This window comes from Rhipicephalus sanguineus, chromosome 2 (genome assembly GCF_013339695.2).
Source record: "Rhipicephalus sanguineus isolate Rsan-2018 chromosome 2, BIME_Rsan_1.4, whole genome shotgun sequence".
Taxonomy (NCBI): Eukaryota; Metazoa; Arthropoda; class Arachnida; order Ixodida; family Ixodidae; genus Rhipicephalus; species Rhipicephalus sanguineus.
In genome coordinates, this window is record NC_051177.1 from 47785186 (window position 1) to 47807069 (window position 21884).

Here is a 21884-nt window from a genome sequence, read left to right on the forward strand (position 1 = left end):
ATTGCCGTGACATGACCGGCAAGATTAGTCCATAGTAGTACGTAACGTGCAAAGTTGGCTGGTAATCCTGAATGATGTTTCACGCGGATATGCGGGACTGGAGTGTGCTAATCAAGCTGTGTAGCTTACTGCTACTGCACAGAAAATTATTATCCAAAATTCCAAGGGGGGCAGCTGCCCCCCCTTGCACCCCCCTCCGGACGCCCATTAGAAATTTTAAAACTCTTCAGTGTGTGCGGAGTATCGAATTCTGGCTCTGCAAGCGACGTATAGCTTATGACCGTAGAAATTATCGTATTTTTACGCTAATTTCGTGTTTATTTGGGCATAGATGATATTTTGAAATATTCGTATTAACGCATATGGGCTATTCCCGAAGACCGAATCAAGTATGACGATATTCGATTCGATATTCCAAATGTTCAATCTTCGCACACTTCTATATGTAACCATTATATCTGATGTCCTCCCTTTGTCATGCGGCTCGATCAGATCAATCATATATTTATATTCACGACAGTGCTAAAGCGTGAGCACCGTGCTAGCGTTCCAGAAGTGCCGAACTGTTCCACTTGAGCTCATAGACAAGGCGGAGGCGGGGTGATAATTTTCGGTGGACAGTTCAAAATCGTAGATATTTTAATAGAGCCTAGCGCGCTATAGTATCACGATCAAAATTAAATTTCTGCTCGGCACTCGCATTTGTTCCCATTTATTGCTGTTGTTCAACTCAAGTGCGCATCTAATGCATGCAAAGGCGGTACGTTTTCTTGAGCTTCAAGCAGAAACCGTAAACGCTCAGTACACTTGAAAAGCACTCATGTCGTACCACTGTACATTGAGCATATAAGTGCTTCATCATAAGAGGTAGGGCTTGATCGGTACTCATGACAATGCGGCGGAGGATTCTCGGCGGCCCGATCGCTAAAGGTTGCGAAGTTTCTTGCGAAACAGGCGAAAAACTTCGACATTTAAATTCCGCCCCTAACCAACTCCGTAATTGTACCTTTTCCTAGTCAAATACTTAACGTGCACATCAGAAATATTCGGCTGGATTCGGGAATGCTGAGGCACAGCAAACATAACTTTAGTGCTGGGGTTATTGATTGGAGCAGAACTGCAAATGCGACATCATTCTTAGACAGATGGACATTTAATAAGCTGCAAGAACGCCAGATTTTAAGATCACTTGGCAATTCAGCTTTTCATATAATCAGTTAGAGCTTTCGCGCCCCTGAAACACGCAGCTGAAGTTTTCCAGCAAGGTTGTATAGTCCGCGAGATGTCTATTTCGCACGTTTCGTGTGACGAAATTAATATTTTGGGGGGCTCGCTATAAAGCAGCCAAACCTTTCCGATGGGAGAAAGATTGAATTAATTCATTTTCAATAACCTTTATTACTAATAGATGGTGTAATATACGTGGTCGGTTACAATCAACGTGCCATTTGCGAACTATTTCAGTCAATTCTATACCGCAGCCCAATGGACCATTGTAAAGCCACATTAAAGATAAATTCGTGTGATTGCACTTTCTTATCCGTTATGTACTTCCTGGTGGCAAATACATTGATCTCCAGAGTGTTCAAATCTTGCGATTTCTCAAGGTTATAAAAATATTTTAACAATATGTCTCCAAACGAATAATTCTTCACAACGCCGACGAATTCCAACTTCCCTATTGAGTCAACGCATGCGCTCATCATTATGGCCATCGCATGTCTAGTCAGCATCCGAATAATAGCTTAACTTCAGTCAGTTCAGAGCAAAACTCGATGTTATTCCTTAGCCGGAAGTTTCCCTTATACGACGGTCATTGCTGTTTTCCTTGTTTGACCAAAGGACGTCATCGCGTTTGTAGCTGCACTACATGACTTATTCCTCAACATACTGCCCGAACGCGCTCGCGCTTGTTAGCTCGAAACCTAAATGTTGAATTTCAAAGTAAAATTGACCGGTGTTCAACTTGTCACTCGATCAGCGACGAATACTTTTCACCACGTCGCGTTATTTTGCTCTGTTTCGATAACAACGGCGTTAGATTGATGAGCTCTGCTGACAAATCCTCATCACTCTATACAGCCGGTGTAAGGCTGGACAAATATATAAATCAATCTAACGGTGTCGAGCAGTGCACCTGGTCCCATGTGGTGCGTCGGCAAGGGACTTGATAATTAAGCTCTCATATGTGTAGAAACGTACTGTACGCTCACGTTGCGCAGACAGTCAGCCACACACATCGTCAACGGCACGTGAAGCGTCTACTATTAGCAATGTAATTTTATTACTTTTTTTCGTTTTTCATGCGAGGCACCGTCGACGGCAGATTACCGCGAGGCACTAGCTATACCTTTGTCTAATGCGTCTTGAAATATAAAGCTACAGCGTCCATAGAATCATAGAAATATAAAGCTACAGCGTCCAGTTTTAAGCACGTGTTGCTCCTATGGATAATTATTATTCTGTGAAATAACGGAACTAGCGAACATTTTATTAACATTGATCCAACAGAACAGCAGTGTGCGTTGCGCGTTACCCGCCGCAAATGCTCCATTATATGCGATTCTTTTATACGTATGAGTAAGAAGATTAGACAAATCAGCGGAATGTTTCTCATGCATTTCCATGCATCATATTCGCTCGCTTATCTTTTTGTTTAGTATTTTCAAGACGTATAAAACGACCACAATGCGACTTCTGACTGGCATTGTTTCATATCTTGAGGCAGTGATATCCTAATTGTGCAGTATTTTAACTTCTTTATAATGTAGGTTACGGTGTACCTGCTTTGTCTTTTATTAAAAACAAGGGTTCATTTTTATTTGAAATGCTGTGCTAAAAAGATGAATGTCACAAACATATACAAGGCGACCTCTGACAAAGTGATGGGATAACAGAAACTTTTCAAATAGGCATATCGGGGAATATACCCATCGTAACTGTATAGTTCCCTGGTTTCAGCCAGAGCTTATTATCTGTGGGAGGTAAAGGTGTAACTACATTGCACAATAAAAAAAAAAAGATAAATTCGCTTTAACTTAATTGAAAATTTGTTGCTACCTAGACGTACACGCGTAAATTTTGACAAACGCAAGTCTTTAGCGGTGCTGTTTCGGACGTGTCCCATTTTCTTATCTTGGCGGCAAAAAGCACTGCTGGGCACTGACGGCGGGCCTGCAGATGTGCGGCTTCTTCGAAAGAGGAGGCGGCTCCACGCTGAGAAAGAAAACCGCAGAACAGCGGAAAAAAAGAAGTTTCCCTCTCCCCACCGGGACCTGCCGGGGCGCAGGCCGCCGTAGCGCATGTTTTTTTGCTTCTTTTTTTAAATGTGCTTTTCACTCCACGCTCTATACTGTAGAGCAGCGCGGTCCCTTCTGACCCTCTTCTTTCCCGCACTTTTCCGCCTCCTGCGTTTTATTTTTCACAGCGCGAGTCTTCAGTGGATTGCCATTGCTATGTGTTCGCTCTAACAAACTTGAAAGAATATTTCTTGTTCGTGTATTGGTACTAAAATCTTACATTGCGGCCACGCCTTTTGATGAGTTTTTTTCACATAGCATATATGGTATTTCCGCTTGCCTGACTTATCCGTCAGCGAAAGATAAGAACTTTGCTCATTACATTGCGCAAATTACATAATAAAGGACTAGCTGTTAGAACTAAACACTGCGTCTCTCTATCCACAGACTGTTTGGGTGTGCAGCGCTGCTCGGGCAGCACGCAAAAATTTTCATGCTTCATGTTGTCTGTATACAGACGATGCTTCTTTTAGATTATACAGAATGGTTTTTAATGGCCGTTTTAGTTCAGAAATGACATAAATGTATTATGTGAGCTCGGTTTAATGCAAGCGGGTGAAATTACTTGCATGAAAAAGCAAAATAAATAATCGCCTATCTAAATAAAGTTCATTAATGACCTTAAAATTACACTGACTTACCTACTGCAACTGACTAACTGTAGCCACTGAGTTTGCAATAATTGGAATGAAATCTTACGATTTAATATTTATGCCATCAAAATTTAGGCAGAAGTTCACTGTTGCTTCAGTCACGTTTATTTTTGTAAGAATCACTTTTAAGCATCGAACAACGACAAAAGCCTAGTTTAACGCCCATGTATATAAATACTGTCGCACACTTGGCGAATGATGGTCTCGAAAAAATCTTTAAAAGTAGATATGCACGCCTGGAGAAACCATGCACGAATGTAATGGCTCGCTATTATTTTTGTTAGTCAATAATGTATTTGGATTGTTCGCACAGATAATCTCTACCACTTGGTGTAATCAGCTCAAGGACCACAAGTATGTTGTGTGTCACAGCTGATTTTTGTAATGTTTAAAAAATCACACTGTGGGAGTTGTTTACACTTCCTGCAGTGTATTTTATGCTACCCTAAAATAATACACGCTGTTCGAATCCTCTGCCGGCAACCAAGGCCGGCACGACGTGTTGCCGACTTGTCGCCCCGACAAGCGTTTGGCGCGCTCGGCGTTCACCTCGGCCACCAACGGTGGTGCGAATCGTGCAGCCGACCAAGTGCCGACAAGCGTTTGGCGCGCTCGGCGTTCACTCGGCCACCGACGGTGGCGCGAATCGTGCAGCCGATCTAGTGCCGACGTAGCTGGCAGCGCACCTCCGGCCGACCCTTTTCGGATGTCTGGTGGCCAGTGAAGTCGGCTGCCGGCTATTTGCCAGTGATCAGCCAAACGTCGGCAGTCGGCCAGCGTTGCTTGGGATGCTATCCTCTTGGGTATCAAAGAACGCTATCTCCCTATATCTCTGCGTATACCCTATTCTAAAGCTGTCTACTGAGCGACTGGGTTAGCGGCCAGATGCTCGAGTGAGAACATTTGTGCGCGGTTTTATGTGTCTGCTGTGTGCCGCACTTTTTGCGCGTTTATCCAAAGAGCGGTATAGGCATTTCGTAAATAATTTGGATGCGAGGTGTGTCGGGCTCCGCGTTGGTGTGTGACAGCGTATAGCCAGGAATTTTTTCGGGTGGGGGCCACTTGTTGAAGGCCCTTATTCGAGAAAAACACCTATTTTCATTATTTACTTAATTACGATGAATCCACGGTGAGTCCACGTCCACCCCACTCCACCAAAATTCCGGGGGGGGGGGGGTAGGGTCCCCTCCTGGCTACGGGCTTGGTGTGTGGAATCAACATCCCATCTGAAGAAGACTGAATCCGTGCACATAACATGTCGAGCACCTCTGCTGGACCCACCGAGTGACTGAATACCGCACAGACGTGCAGTGTGCGAGTGCGGCCCAACGCCACGCTAAGCCTAATTTCCGCGTGGCTGGCGGGAACGTGCGCCATGGTATAATGTGTCTTGCATTACACAAAAGCTCAGAAAGGTTTTGTGCGTTACCATGCATATATATGCCACCCTAGAAGCGGTTGCATCTTTCGGGGCATATTTTTGTCACACAACAATAATTTCCATGTGGTTTGCTAGCGTTCCATTTCCTCGAATACTGTGCGTTCGCTACTTTCCTGCCATGAATGCAATAGATATGAATTACACGGACGTTGTGCGACAAAAAGACGTTCCAAAGGGTGCAACGTGCAGCTAGAACACGTACCCTAAAAAGAACAGTCGGTTATTCGTTGTGAAAACTGAAGGCTTTTCGGAGAATATGCCACTGAAGTGGCCTGCTGCTGCGCCGCCCCGTCTTCCCTTCTATCTACTTGTTCAACCACAGAGCTCATGCAAACACTATTCTGACGTACGTCGTGGATACGAAAAGGTGCGAACTTTACACAGAGTGTATGGGACAAGGTGTACTCAGGGCTTAAAGTCTCCCTTCATTGGAGGGGGGGGGGGGGGGGCATCAGAGGGCGGCGACATATATACATACATGCATACATACAGACCCTCCTTAAGAAATGCAAGGGGGTCCGGAACCCCCGAACACCCCCCCCCCCCCTCTCCCGTTTTTAGGCCCTAGCTGGTACTCCCCAAATGGCGCTTTTCATGTGCGCGCCTCCGTGCCTGAGGGACGGAGGCGCGCACATGAAAAGCACCATTTGGGGAGTACCAGCTAGGGCCTAAAGACGGGGGAGGGGGGGGGGGTGTTCGGGGGTTCCGGACCCCCTTGCATTTCTTAAGGAGGGTCTGTATGTATGCTTCCTATTTTAGTGTGGTCTATCAAGTTGCGACAAGAATATAATTGTGGGGTGCATTTTTTTTTTCACCATCGAGTGCTGCCAATTTTCGAAAAAAAAAATTGAAACACAAAAATGGCATACTTTTCTTTATTTTACCAAGACCTTCGCCAAGTAGCAGAACAGGCAGAACTACGCCTCCACCTCTTTCCCATTCTCGAAGCAGCGCTCACTCGTGCATATATATGTGGCTTACATATGTAATGTAACGAACGCGGGCGCTCCTTCAAGAAAAACGCACGTGGTGCACGTACTGCATTAAAGATTCACGAAACGTCTGGCACCGAAGGAAACGAAGTGAAAGCATGCAGGCCAAGAAAAATATGGTACGTCTCAGTTTGCGAAGCCGGCGCGTATCCGTTAGGTTTCGAATGACGCGTGCCAACTTTTCGTGCACTCGCAGGAAGTGTGCAGGCAGCTGTGAGCGATGCATTCAAGAGCTTGAAATTGCCCTGCAAAAACCTAACGCGTCGTGCCACTTTCTGTCTTGCTTTTCACTCCTCTTGTGCCGTACACAGCAGCTGTGGCAGTACGTCGACGTACTGCCACAGCTGCTGTGCAAAGATCGAAATACACGCGTCCATAGGCGTGCGCAGGGTTCGCCCCATTAGGGGGGGGGGGTGCAAAGGTTCATCGCAGCGACCCCCACCCTACTAAGTCCATATATGGGGCACATTTTGCGCCCCCCCCCCTCTTAGATGAGGGTCAATGTACGGAGCAGATTTTGCGCCCCCCTTCTTAGATGATTAGGGGGGGCGCGGCCGCCCCCCCTGCCCCCCCCCCTGTGCGCACGCCTATGCACGCGTCCACAACGGGCGTGAAGCCTGTACGTCTAAACAGGCAGTTTTAGAATATAGGGTACGCAAAGCATTGCGTTAGCGTTTGTTACCACTGCGCATGCGTCGTACGCTATGCTCTTGGGTACCCATACGTTAAGTGTCGAAAATAGCGTACGTACGCAGCAATTTTTGCGTACCATATTCTAAAGCTGCCTAATATATATATATATATATATATATATATATATATATATATATATATATATATATATATATATATATATATATATATATATATATATGTACGTGCCATCCGGCGGCTTGCAAAGAGCGCTTAGCTGTCTAAAAATTGCGAAACGTAACCGTGCTTTTGTATCTGTACGTTGTGTACGTCGGTCGCGATGGAACTGGTTCGTTTGTGCTATTTTCAACCATGGCGCTAGCACGCGCGACAGCACACGTGGACGCGTTTCCCGCGTAAGTAAAATGATACGTTGACCTTTCGTAATATGTTGCACTGCATCGTCAATCCGAAAATCGAAACGGTTCACTAGCGCAACTAAACGGCCGCAGCGGAAGCGTGCAACGGCGCGACGGGCGTGGTGCGCGGTCACGGAACGACTAGCGTGTTTTCTTCCGAACGAAGCGGAAATATGTCACAGCCCGCAGCTAATAACACCGTCAAAGTAGCAAGTTTGACACTCGAGTGTCGAATTTGCGACTTATAGGACAAAAATTTCTAATGTCATGTGGACCAATAAACTACATGCCACTTAATTGAGAATTATAGCTGCCTTAGGCTTAACATTTCTTATTCCTTCAGGGGCGCCTCGGCTGCATACAAATGCATTCGGCCGTTTGAAGAGAGGGCACCTGCGAAAACAGCAACTTCGCGTTCCGCTTGTAGCCTTTACGCGGCGCGCACGACTAATATTTGGCAGAGCAGTTCATAGCCGTGTCAGCTTTCCGCAGGATGTGTTTTTTCAACAAGCCCAACGGGTGCTTCATGACCCCATTAAAGCACTCTCTTGCGAAATAAATATAAATTTAGAGCCAAACATTGCAGCTGGTGCTTGTCAATATGCATTGCCACTGCATTGTCAGGGGTAATGTACCTCCAGAGGTGCTTTGAAAGGACAGAGAGGAAGCCAATATGGGTGATGAAGGTGAGGTTTATTGGTGAGGCGAACAGACACACACGCAGTAACACACAGTGAAGAGAGAAGGAAGTGCACCGGGTATATTTTAACGAGCTTCTGGATCGTCTTCTAGCACACTCTCTTGGCTTCCAGCTGCATACTGTAAAGTGAGAGAGAGAAAGGATCCATCAGAAATTGGCTAGCACTCTAACCTTAAAATCCCCACCCTCCTACTCACCCCCCCTTCTGATTTCCCTTGTCACAAATGCTGAGTCGTGCAACACTTAAACAACAGCAGTCTTTTTTCACACTCCTCCCCTCCCCATGTGCTTAGCTGTTCCACACTAGCTGGCTATTTTGTCATAGGACTCTGCACCCTGACCTAAGTTACGTAATTGTGCATACGGTGATATGCAGTTTTTTTGGAACAAGTTAGCTGGCAGCAGCAGTTGGTTTATCCATTCCCTGATGCAAGCACAACTTCCCCAGTCATAATAGTCTAGTTTAGTGCTGTTGTCAATGTTAGACTAACATTTTTAAATGCAGGACCAATATGATGCCCAACATTGGGCACACCTTGACCCTGCTAAAGAAGCTGCTGCATGTAGCTGTATCAGTGATGTCATAATGAAGGAAATAAAATAATGCATGCACTCTCTTTACTAGGTCTTGCCAAGGCATGTGCACATCACAAAACCACCTTCCTGTTTCCAATTTATGTGTTGATGTGTTCATATACAGACCTTAATACCGTATTTACTCGAATCTAGGCCGGCCCCGATTCTAAGCCGACCCCCGAAATTCGCAAGACCACAAAAGTAAAAAAACCTATTCATTGTACTCGAATCTAAGCCGACCCCCCCACTTTCGCACATCGTTTTTTCGAAAAAAAAACATCGGCTTAGATTCGAGTAAATACGGTAAGTGGGACTCTTTAGAAATACATGCCAATTGCCATCTTGAAAGGTAAAGCAAACGCTGTTTTATTTTGGCTTTCACCTCATGAATGCTACTTCAATGCTGTAACCTCTCAAGTGACAAGCTCACTTGGTCACCGCTAATAATTAGACTTTTTAATATCTATCACGACCACTTCTAATCGTGCACTTTTAGCTAGGGCCATAGCCAGGGGAGGACACACAGGCACCACTACACATCTTGGCAGCGCAAGTGCAACCATATCTGAATATTTGTATTCAGTTTACACTACACCTTTTCTGTTGTAACAGCATTGTTATCGGCCTTTGCTCCATAATTTCCATGCCTCTTGCTTACACATAATAACACCACCATTTCAACTAGTGCGCACACCTAGCGAGTTTTTAGTGAAGCTACGAGGAAATGAGGGAAGATGAACTTCACTGTATTTGTTCTATATCAACAAAGGTTGGGACAATGGCACCATGAAATGATTACTGCCCTTCATGGGGCAGTAACTGCCCACTGTTATCCTACTCTTTAGCAATCGCTCCTTTACTTTATGAGAAAGTAATTGATCACTGTATTCAATTACATTATTAAATGAGGTTACTGCAATCACTTTTTTCTGTAATGCACAGAAGAATGGCTGCCAGTCTTGCTGCAGATGTTCAATGACCTTTTATAACTAAAATTCTTTCCCTTCAGGTGCACAGAGAAAGCAGCATGACAAAGAAAATACTTCTTATCAGCGGCTGCAATAGCTTGCAGTGATCGAATAACCTCACAGACAAAATACAAGAAAAGCTACAGAGGAAAGCAAATTGGTAGGCAGCATATTGTGGCACCAAACAAATGTGCACGTGGTTGTTGTTTAAACTACAGTGAAAGGAAACCCCAAAAGAGTCTGCCCGTTGCCTTTCCTGTCACTATGTAATGTCACCCTGCAATTGGCATTGGTTCGCCTCGCATGTCTGTGACACATAGCTCAGAAAGAAGGGGAGCGTTTCTCCTCTAGAGTGCTGCTTGCTTCGCAATTGCTCAGTTGATGATCCTAGGGACAAGAGAGCAACACCACTGCAAGCTCATCACACGGGAATTACGTGGCCGAGCGCACACACCACAAGTCCGTAATGCTTGAGGATGTCCATCTTGCACATGGGGCACGAGCGCTGCTCTAGTAGCCACGGGTCGACACATGGCTTGTGAAACGAGTGACGGCATGGCAGCAAGCGCACCAATTCTCCGGGCCGCAGAGGCTCGATGCAGACGGCACAGCACTCGGACTCTTGCTCGCCTGGCCGCAGTGTCTGCACTGGAATACGATCCAGCGCCTTCTGTGCAGCGCTGCATAGCCGCCTCTGCAACGATCCGCCAACTTGGAGTTAGTGAACAGTAGTGTGGCCTATATATATATAACAACAATGAGTATCCTTAACCTTGCATAGTAAATGAAGGGAAGAGAAGAACATGTGCAAACAGGTAAAACAAACCAGGCACTGACTGGTGTCTGTATATTTACAGAATGACATCGGAATATTGTAGTCAAGAATTAACAGCATAACCGTGCATCATGACCAAGAATTAGCTTAAGGCTACAGTAGGACCAAGGCCTATCTCTGTGATCTCCAGATGGCCGTTTTTTTTTTTGCAGCCAATGCCACCTTGTGCTTGCTAGTTTCTTAACACACCGTACGTATTTCTCGGCTGCATGCACATGAAAGCATACAAGCCTTGATCAGACTCTATTACCCTGACAATGTTTCTTTATTGGAAAACACATCAGAGACTCACGCCTTGCTTTTCTTAAGAAACACATCTGTGATACTGAGTAACCCGCAGTACTAATTTCTAAGAAAACAGTCACCATAATTTATCTAGTAAGCCAAATCAGCAGATCTGCTCATAATGCTAGTCTCTACAACTACGGTCTGCAACTACAGTTCTAGAATTCAAACTCGGGATGTCCAGAAATTGCGTTTCTTATATAGTACCTAAACTCTCAATTTCTTGATCAGGCATCTGTCTGTCTGGCCTGCACATTCCACTGCATGACGCAGATCATGTACACCACTTCATTACAGCGGTGCTTGGTGCACTGAGGATTGTTCTTTCTTTTGTCTACTGCACCGCACAATTTTCCAAGCATACCTGGGGTGGAAAAGACAGTCTTAGACTTTGCTTGCCCCTTCAATTATTCTTTAGAGACGTCGTGGTCTCCTTGCATGGCTTTCATGTTACCTTACACCATTTGCTGCCTTCCAAATCAACCCAACAGTAAAATTTGTATATTTTAAATTTTGGCCCTAGGTTTATCTTGTTTTGGCACAGCTGAAAACTACCGAGCTTCCGCCTTCTTGTGAACTTGTGTTTTGTTTGCATTTTGTGTACTAAATATTAAACTCCCACTGGCACTTATTGCCTTCCATTAACAACTGTCTGCGTATCCCACCATATTATTATTATTTAACAATACTATGAGCCTTTGTGGAGGCCCATACAGGAAGTGGATGGTAAAAATGCACATGAGCATTGATTGATTGACTGAAATAACTTTAATGAGGTCCTGTGGGACGTGACCTAGTGCACAGTGGGCGACTCCCATGTCGAGACCGCCAGGCCAGGTAGTAATAGAATTAAAGAAAATGAGAGAGAAACTGTAAAAACAAAAAGAAAACTGGCAAACAACCACTCTGGCAATCAACATAAACTTGCTTAGCTTAGGGTAGCAGAAAAAAGAATGCTCACAACTGCAACATTACTCATATGACATAAGTTATAATATGATAGATTCAATAAATATACTCTACAGTACACTGCAGTAATGACATCACATGTCAAATGTTACCATACATTTGCACCAGCGCTTTTGCTCAAGTATGCCTAAAATGGATTATATTGTAGACATATGCAAGTATAGACGTATTATATGCAAGTATACACATCTGCTAAGGACAGAGCTGTCAATCAGAATCATGGAGCTTTTGTTTACACTCCTCAGAGTGTTTCCCGCATCAGCCGTGTCTATCTGTAGTGCCAGCACACAGATGCAGCCAGGAGGAGAGCACTGACCGCGAGTAAGTCCTTGGCATGGATGTACCGAAAGCGCTGTACATAGTAGAAGACAAGCCAGGCGAGAGAGATGATCATGAGGATGATGAAGGAGACTGAGACAAACAGCACCGAGGTACGGTTGATGCTCGGGTAGGGGAAGGGTCGGTGACTGCCCACTGACATCTGCATCACCACACGTGTGCCATTGTCCACCAGGCCTGCTATTTGCTGCCCCTTCTCCCGGCCAATCAGCACCGAGATCAACTGGGACACTGCGCAGAGCATTCACCAAGTCAGTCACCATGCCACTCTGGAGGTAGCCTGAGCAAATCACCACAGCAAAAACACAATGCACTGACTCATCCAGCCAATGTTTCCCACATTAATGTTGTGCCGAGGAAGCAAAGCTCAGGTTTACATGCTTGCTGCATTTTGGTTGTATCACTACTGGAATAAAAAATAAATAAGCGATTGTAGCCTCACATGCCAACCCTGAGGCAGAAAGTTAGGGTTTTAGATGCGAAGCAGCTTATGGCAGGAGCTTTGTCCCTCCCTCCCTCCCGCGGCGTACACCCCCCATTGTGCATGCGCATCCCCTCCCCCTCTCCTACGCTCCACCCTCTCTCCTCTAGGAATCCTCTACTCTACGTAGCGGCTCGCACGACAGGTGGTGCGACAGCTGCATATTCCGCTGGGGTGGCACGGTAGTTCCGCGGCATAAAATGACGGAGCGCGCGCCTCATTCTCTCCTGCGCAACGCCGCGATGAGTGCCAGTGTCAGAGTTAGCATTAGCAAAAGCGCAAGCGTCAGCGCCAGTGTCAACGTCAGTGCCGACACTGGCTCCCTGCTGCTTCGCATCCACACATGGTTCCCTTTAGCGGAAGATGGTGTAACTTTTTGTGCTTACATTAGGCACTGCTTTTGTCCATTAGGCTTGCCGATACCACCATTCACCAGTCTTTGTGCTTTAGTTAGCGTGTTCGAATAGTCTGAATAAGACGAAGCCCAACAGCACATAACTGACGAGAAAATAGCATTTTGTAATCACTTGTTGGAGATCTCCCACAACCTTCATCTGGTAAAAAATGTAAAAAAATTAAAGCAATGATGATTACATTGGAAGCAAATTGAGTACCATAAAATGCAGAAGAGGCACATATTTCATGGTGAACATTTGCAGGACATACCTGCTTATTTGAAAAAGAAAAGACAATTAAAAGTTTACAAACAGGTTCAGCGTCTTAGTTGACCTGCACGTGAATTATGTCTAATGATTACATATGCCAGAAAAACTAACAAATAAATTGGTAAAATGTATTCGTGTTGTACAGTGGTGCCGGAGGAAGAAAAGTCAGAGACCCATTGTCCAAGAAAATGAGCTAATTACCTGGGGCGTAGCCAAGAGGGGGGGTTCAAACCCCTCCCCAAAAATATTCAATTTTGCTTGCGCATAGATACACGCACACATATAAACGCACGCACGAACATACATAAAGTATGGTTGAACCCCCCCCCCCCCCCCAAAAAAAAAGAATTTCTGGCTGCGCCCCTGCTAATTACATAGCTCCTGCTTCCAGTCTTGTGGTTATGATGACTCGGCATTCTTGGTCAATCACTTTCGGTAAGGAGAGAGAGAGAGAGAGAGAGAGAGAGGGCTTTCAACTTTGTGTCGAAACAACAACTCAACAGCGTCATGCTCAGGTCTGTCTCAAAAAGCAACAAGAACGCTGCCAATGCTTAGCAAAACAGTGTGGGCAGAAAGTGATTCATCAACAACAGCTGTCAAGTGTCAGTAACCCAACACAACAAGGAACTCCTGTGCGATGTGTAAACATTGTCGTCAATTTTTCTGGGGAATCAGGAACAAGAGTGATAGTAGAGAACAAAAACAAGAAAGGCCCCCAAAGTATTCTTTTACACTTTCGCAACAATCACATGCTACTTATTTAAACCTGATCAAGCTACACGTAAAAGTAACCTGATTACTGCTAGAATAAACACGCTCATACAGAATTATCGATATGCTGGTGATCATTGTAGGATGACTACATGTCCCACCAACATTCGGCAGTTTTACAACAGCTGTCATTATAAGAACCAAGACCCCTTGCTTTTCTTAGATGTAACATCTCGGACATTTCTCCTCACTAGTAAAGTGAATGTGCATTTCAGGATCATAGGTGTAAATGCACACTAACTGTATACCATGTTACAAAAACCATATATATGCGATGCACTTTAAGGTCACACTAAATGAAGCTTCAACCTGAACAAAAATATTTAAGATCTACATGCTCACACGATGATCCTGCATGTGAAAATTCACAGTAGTGCGAGTATTGTTTATTTGAACAAGTCTATTATTAATCTGCAAAGCGATAAAAAAAAAATAGTGAAAAGGATATACGTAAAATCGTCGTATTCACATGATAATGTGCTAATGTTGAAATCAAGAAATATCCTAGTGTATTTCATGACTAGTCTATCTTGCGTTCTATTACAAATCTGTACTATTGTAAACATTGCACTCATTTTTATACACAGCTTTTTCCAGCATGAGGAATATTAATAATAATAATATCTGGGGTTTAACGTCCCAAAACCACCATATGATTATGAGAGACGCCGTAGTGGAGGGCTGCGGAAATTTCGACCACCTGGGGTTCTTTAACGTGCACCTAAATCTAAGTACACGGGCCTCAAACATTTTCGCCATCGAAAATGCAGCCGCCGCGGCCGGGATTCGATCCCGCGACCTTCGGGTCAGCAGTCGAGCGCCATAACCACTAGACCACCGTGGCGGGGCAGCATGAGGAATATTGAAACTGTCCAATGGAAGCTTACTGCTTCTTGGGCAAAGCACTGATGAACAATGCGAATTTCTAAACGGAATGCAGAGAACGGATGACACATTTGCGGAGTACTCGTTTTCTGTGATCCACGTAGCTCAAACGTACCTACGTGCCTCAAGATTAGTTCCAAGAAAACAGGCTATTGAAGGAAAAAGTCGATCTGCAATACAATTTATAGCGTATCTGCGGAGCTTTAAGGCACTGCATAACTATGTGTACTTATCTCTGCACGTTTATTTTATATGTGATTGAAATGGATTACACATACGCACACTCTGAGGAGATGTAGTTTCGATCAGGCCGATATGAATTAAGTTGAGTACTATAAGAAGAGGTAGCGACTAAAATTTAAAAAGCTTAAACTGTAGGCTCAATGAAATTTAACGTGTTAAACTACATGCAGTCTGCTTATACTTAGTACACGTGATCACTGCGTCAAAATATCAGTTACAATAAATTTGATAAAAAAAAATTAAGTCTACCAGGATGTCATTTCGGCGCATTTACGGCGTCTCCTGGCGAACGTACGTGATAACAGTAACATCAAGCAGACTAGACGGTTTCGTTCTGATATGACAGCATGCAATAAAAATGCCACATTTAAGTGAGTTGAAAACGGCAGATATCAGCTAGCTAGCGCGAGACCCCCTCGAGATAGGCATTTCCGCCAGTCGTTTCCGGAAGGTGTTTGACGCTCGAGATCATCCTTGCCCATCGCGCGTTTACTGCCATACGAGGGCGAGTGAAATTGGTGAAAGTGGGAATGACGCCAACATCAAAGCTTGGAAAACATTTCGCTTCCTTGTAATATTGAACCCCTACCTTCGTACTTTCCGTCGATCGGCTCGTGCCTTTTCCTGCTCGCACTATTCCCTGCACCACGAGACGCACACATCGCGGTACTGTGTACAACTCGGGTCAAACAAAAACTTCAATGCCACAACACAAACGAGCTGTGCTCGGCAGGAAAGCTTATTCTTAGGAGCTCGTGCGCGATCGAGTAACGCGCAAAAGGCATCGTACACCGCGGTCGCGATCCAAGGCCTCGGGTGGGCCGACGCGCAGAGAAGCGATCGATGGCGGATCTCCCACCTTTGTGGCGCATCTTGAGCAGTCGGCCGCTGGCGCCTGGTCCCGTCGCTCCGCTGTAGAGCACGGCTCCGGACGCGTTGGTGTTGGCCGCGTGGCGCATCTTGACCGACTCGACGCAGTTGCCGTGCTGTATGAGCGCGATCCAGGGCTCCTGCGGGATGGAGGCCGCGTCCAGCGGCGAGCAGGCGTCGTGCGCCGTGAAGTTCCCGCTCGTCACGTGCACCACTACACCGCTCACGGAGCCCAGCTTGCCCGCGCTGTAGTAGCGGCCCAGTTCTTCGCGCTCGGAGACAAGCTGACCCGTGGTCGGGTGTACGTACGTCAGATTGATCACAGCCGTGTAGTACTCGTCCACATCCTGCGTCAAGTCCGCACGAACCCAGGGAAGCAGTAGAACAGTCACTAGAACTCCGCACGGCCGACCGCCCATGCTCGACGATGCGGATGGCGGCGGCCGCGAGCGACGCCGCCTGACGACGACACGAGCTGTGCTGTACGGCTTGTTTATTTGCTGCACGGGACGTTGGGCAAGATGCCCTGGCAAGGATTACCCGTAGCTCGCGGAGCTAGTACGACGGGACGCGCGCTAAACGGATTTCGTGCCTACGTCGAGATTCATGCGTAGGTTACTAACGAGTGTTTTGCCCGCTCGGTACCCCACTGCGGCGTGTGCGTACTGCGTCCGGATGCGACTTTGCTTTGGTTCGACGTCTAGAGGAGGATGCTGCGGCGTCGAAGTTCTCATCGTACCAACCAGGAGTGCTCGACCGCTTCCATCCTGCGGTACTTACACACAAAGAAACTCGAGTCGGGTAGCATTATATTCAATACTGCGGCTGCCGTACACGCCTGGAAATGGCTGCAGTGCGGCACGGACGCACCTTCATTCCGCGTCTCATTGTTCCCGTAAGGCACCAGTTCTACCAATTAAGTAAATTCGCGAACGGCACGCCACAAAGGACACGGGTGACTTTTCTACAACTTTTAGAGGGGCGGAACAAGGTACAGCAGACGACGTTTGCAACTCGACCGGACAACGTAAACCAGCCGACTGGCTGTCATTTGAACGCTAGTAGCGCTAGTGGCGCGAGTGACGATAAAGCGAATTCACCCGTTCAATGGCGCCAGCATCGCTAGAGTTAACAAAATTTCTAACTTTACAACATAGTGCCTAGTGCCCTGCGGCTTTTTTTCACTTTTGTATTTCCTTATTCCGAGTTTACACCACCTCTGATACAACCGTGCATGTAGCCATTCACAACGAGAACAAAACTTTCCCGCTGCGGCACATAACCATTTTTCACGGTTTATGTCGAATCATGAGAGCTTCACACGAGTGGAGCCAAGCCTGAAGGAAGAGCGGAACGGGGGTAACCGTTATCGCTTCTTGCTTTTTCTTCCTGTTTCTCGTTGTTGCTTTCTATTTTTCTCTTTCTTGCTCTGTTTTCCTGTCTCTTTTCGTGTTTTTTCTCTTTCTTTTTATTTCTTTATTCCCTTTCTTTCTCTGTGTTTCACGTGCTCCCTTTCCACGAGCAGTTTTCGTTTAACGCTCGCCACAATGCAAATGGTGCCAGGCAGTGGCAAGTTATGACCACCACCGGCGGATATTACCACAAGGGTCGTGGAGTGGGCCACACAGGTCGCCGTCAACCTTGGGTTGATGGCCATCTAACGCGGAATCGTCCCCAACTGTTTTCTGACGAAATAAAGTTTTTCCATCCATCGCACTTGCTGTACTCGCTAATGGGGCTTGCCCAATTCCTGTGGCGTATACCCACTTGTGGTTTTCTGCGGACAACAGCAAACTTTTTACAGCCGGCATAACAGCTCCCTGAACTGCATTTATGGTTGACGCATATCTGTCAAGCACAGCGATGGGTTCATGGCAGACTTCATCCAACTGTCAGTTGAAATATGTCAAGGAAAATGTTATTACAGTCCCTTTTTATTCCATGTCCCTGTAAAGCAAGCCATCTCTGCATTGTAAAAACACCGGAATACCAACATTGCAGCCCTGGTTCTATGTGCTGTTATGTTTTACATCGCATTTTACTGGAAATCTCCCGTCTGCCAAATCATTGTGCCCACCAGTTGAAGTACCATAGTGTTTTCCTTGCCACGCAATGTAGCTATAGCACTTCCCAGACCAGCTAACCTGCGAATGCAGTAGTACTAAACATGCTTCATGAATTTATCTTGAGAAATACACTACTGCGGCTAAGGCTAAAGTACCGTTCAGCTAAGTGGGGCTTAGAAAAATCAAGCATCCCATAATACTCTCTAAAGTAGAACAGCTGGACCAGAATTAGAAGAAGTTATGCAGATTCGTAGGGATTCTGCTATGGGAATCCAGCCATACGAAACACTGACATCAGAACCGCGATCTCGAAAGACATCACACACACCTGTCCTCAATCTTAGTTGGTGTCAAGTACAACTGTCTTTCCATACTGCAACAATGAGAACTAACAGACAATAATGCCCAGGAAAGTTCCTGGGCATTATTGTCTGTTAGTTCTCATTATTATATTGTGTCTAACTAAGAAAGGAGCCCTTAAAAGTAATCGTATTTTTTCTTTCCATACTGTAAGTAGTTCAAGCAGGCTTGCTTCTAACCTTGCGCATTCACTGCAAGTTGCATGTGTACGTTAAAGATACACCTACATCAGTGATTGACAATTGTGTGAGTGACCATGACTCGTAACCAATGAACAATTCTCAGTGACTGATTGCACCAGTTGGTGCAGTCTACCTGCCATCACATTCACCAAACAATATTCAAAGGGCATGCAGCAGACAATGCCCAATCTTACAAAAGAGAGCACGCTCTTTCCCAAAGCTTCTGAAACCACTGCTGTCAGGCATATTCCTGGACTTTGCAGACTGACTGCAGATGCTGCTGTCACGTGCCTCGCATCATGTAGCATGTGCCACTTTCAATCAAGGCCTTTGATGTAGGAATGAAATGGAAGAGATAGTCGCATCTCATATTCGACTGGTACACGAACACAAACATGACATGGGATTATGTGACAATTAGTCGACTACAAAGGCGATTGTACAGATCATACTTGTCTTCATCATTGTGAAGACAAAGCGCCTTATAGTGGACCTCACCACCGCTCCTTACTGGACTTCATACACGAAGCAAATTTATATGTGTATTTCTGAATAAATATTATGCCTAAGGGCAGACTTTCGAAGAAAAAAAAAAAAAAAAAAAAAACGCCAGGCCTGCGTGGAAAGCGCACAGTCAGAGCGAAAGCTGGAAGAGTGGCATTTCTAGAGCCTGTTATAAACTCTTCTGGGGCTACTAATACAAGTACAATAACAAGGTATTTACTACACCATAAATAATAATTCTTGTGAAGTTGGGAAGCACGCACTACGCCATTATTCGTCATTCTGCAGAGAAGCGACGTACCAGCTACACATCTGTAAGGCATTATGTGCACTTTGTTGATGCGATTGCTGATGACGATGAAGAATTATGGCTGAGCCCTTTGTAATGGGTTGGAAGCTTTAAACGATCCACCAGTTATGTAATTCGCATTGTGACACCCGGTCGTTATTTCACTCTCCCACCACGCTATATAACATACGTTAACGTGAGAAAGAGAGAGAGAAGGAAAGAACTTTAGAGAGACCCTGAGCTAGGAAATGAATCATGGGGGCCTTATGGACTTCCTTGGCAACCAATAGAAATGCACTTGCGAGGAACCCACTACGACATTTTTCGTTATTCTGCGGGGAACCGTGGTACCCGCTAAACACCTGTAAGGCATCATGTGCCTGATGACGATGAACTATGGTAATGGGTTGGAAGCATTCAACAACCCACTCGTTGCGCAATTCACATTGTGTGACGCCTGGTTGTTATTTTACTCTTCTACCACGCTATATTACATATCTTAATGTGGTTCCTTCCCAACATGAAGCCTGTATGGGGTCTTTTTGCAAAGCAATTTCAAGCACTGGCATGGCTCAGAGGTAGAATACTGGTCTCCCATGCAGAGGGCCCAGGTTTAAACCCCGTTCCATCCTTGATATTTTTTATTTCGCGTGATAGCGGGTACGGACACCGGCTGCGGCGGACAACCAGGGTGCCAAAAATGGATGTTGTGACCTCATAACAGCTTTCACTGTAAGAAGTCCGCTCCAGAGGCGCTCCTTGTCCGACGATTTCTCGTTATTTATTATATTCCAAGTCACCTCATCCCGAAACCGTTACTTTACAGATAACAACATATACAGGGTGTTCCAAGTTAAGCTTTCTGGTTTTGTTAAAATTCAGCACTGGGAGGTGCGTAAAAACCACCTTTGCAGATAAGTTTTCTATCCGGGGGGACACAAAGTGAGACAATAATTATCGCTCTCAGCTTCCCAGTTGACTAAGATAAAATAATGAACTTTTTAATGAGTACAGCAAGCGGGCATGTTTGTATTGAAATATTGGAGGCCATCGCGTTTCCACACAGTTCCAGTTGGAAGAATTCTTCTAGCATGTCTGTGTCCCGAGATATCCCACTGCAAAGTTTAATTGTGCCTTGCATGATTATGCGTGCAAGACAGTGAGCACTGGCACAAAACTCCTCCCTGATGTGCCGCGGCAGTTTGCGTGCGGCGTTTAATCTGACAACTGGTCGAAGGCATGGGCAAAGACTGCTCGTCACATCAGGGAGGAACACTGCGCCGATCCTCAGCGTCTTGTATGTGTAATCACGCAAACCGTAATTAAACTTTGCAGCGGGATATCTCGGTGCACAGACATGCTAGAAAAATTCTTCCAAGTGCAACTGTGTAGAAAAGCGATTGCCTCCAACTTTTCAATACAAACGCCCCCTTGCTGCACTAATTAAAAGTTAATTATTTTATCTGTTAATTGGACGACTGACAACGATAATTATTGTCCAACTTTGTGTCCCCCTGGAACTTATCTGCAAAGGTGGTTTGCACGCAGTCTTGGGCAGTAACGAGTTACTAGTAACGTGTTACCGGTAACTAGTTACTTTTTTCAGTAACTTGTAACTGTAACTAGTTACTTTTAAGTTAGAGGAACTTGTAACTGTAACACTGTTACTTTTTTCGCAGTAACTGTAACGGAAAATACCGTTACAGTTACTTCTGTCTTTATGAAAAATTATCCAACAGCAACACTTTTTCGAACTTTCTTCTTTACCATATATCCTCTCCACCCCTCAACTTTCCAGAATAGGGCTCCCCTCGCAGTTTAGGAGAGGAGGTGACTAAGCGTATTATCTTCCCTGCAGAAGACCGAGGTTGGAGGTCTGTCATTAACGCAACATGTAAATCAATCGTGGTTCAACTGAACAGCCTGCTAAGTTCGCGTCCGTTTTTTTTTTTTTTTTCCAGCATATATATCCTTTTCGTCACTTGAGCATCTAGCTATGTTCTTGGTGTACAGGTGGAGGAGCATTAGGATGCCATGTTTATAGTCTCCCTCGTCTGAGGCTCCGAGCTAATCGTGTTTGACATGTGGCTAGAAAACAGCAGAACGCGAAATGGATAAGGCCAGTAATTCCGTGAAATAGCGAAGCGATATTTTAAAACTTCTTTGTAACTGGTTGTAAAATGTTTATTCCGACTTAATGCAACAATTATTAACAAAATGACAGACGTTTCACCCCCAATGCAGGTGGCATCCTAAAAAAGAAAAAAAAAATGAGCCGAGGTCAACCAGTCCACTAGTCACACATGTCCTTGTAAATGTCCAGTGGGGGGCCGCGGCTGTTTTTGCAAGCCGCGGCGAATGCACCACAATTCCAGGAGTTGCTTTTCCCCCACCTTCGTTCACAAACCGGCGTCGTCGCATTGTTTAGGTCAAAGCTATGACCTGTCATCCAGCAGTGC

General features: G+C 45.4%; 1 protein-coding gene across 1 annotated transcript; it reads right to left on the reverse strand.

The window, feature by feature from the left end:
- Window positions 1-8109: 8109 nt before the first annotated feature.
- On the reverse strand, window positions 8110-17074 carry LOC119382895 (RING finger protein 150). The gene is made up of 4 exons (XM_037650794.2): window positions 16014-17074; window positions 12087-12340; window positions 10136-10375; window positions 8110-8256 (listed from the first exon to the last, which is right to left on the reverse strand). The coding sequence occupies exons 1-4, from the start codon at window positions 16441-16443 to the stop codon at window positions 8203-8205; spliced, it is 978 nt and encodes a 325-aa protein (XP_037506722.1). The 5' UTR covers window positions 16444-17074; the 3' UTR covers window positions 8110-8202.
- Between the last annotated feature and the right edge of the window lie 4810 nt (window positions 17075-21884).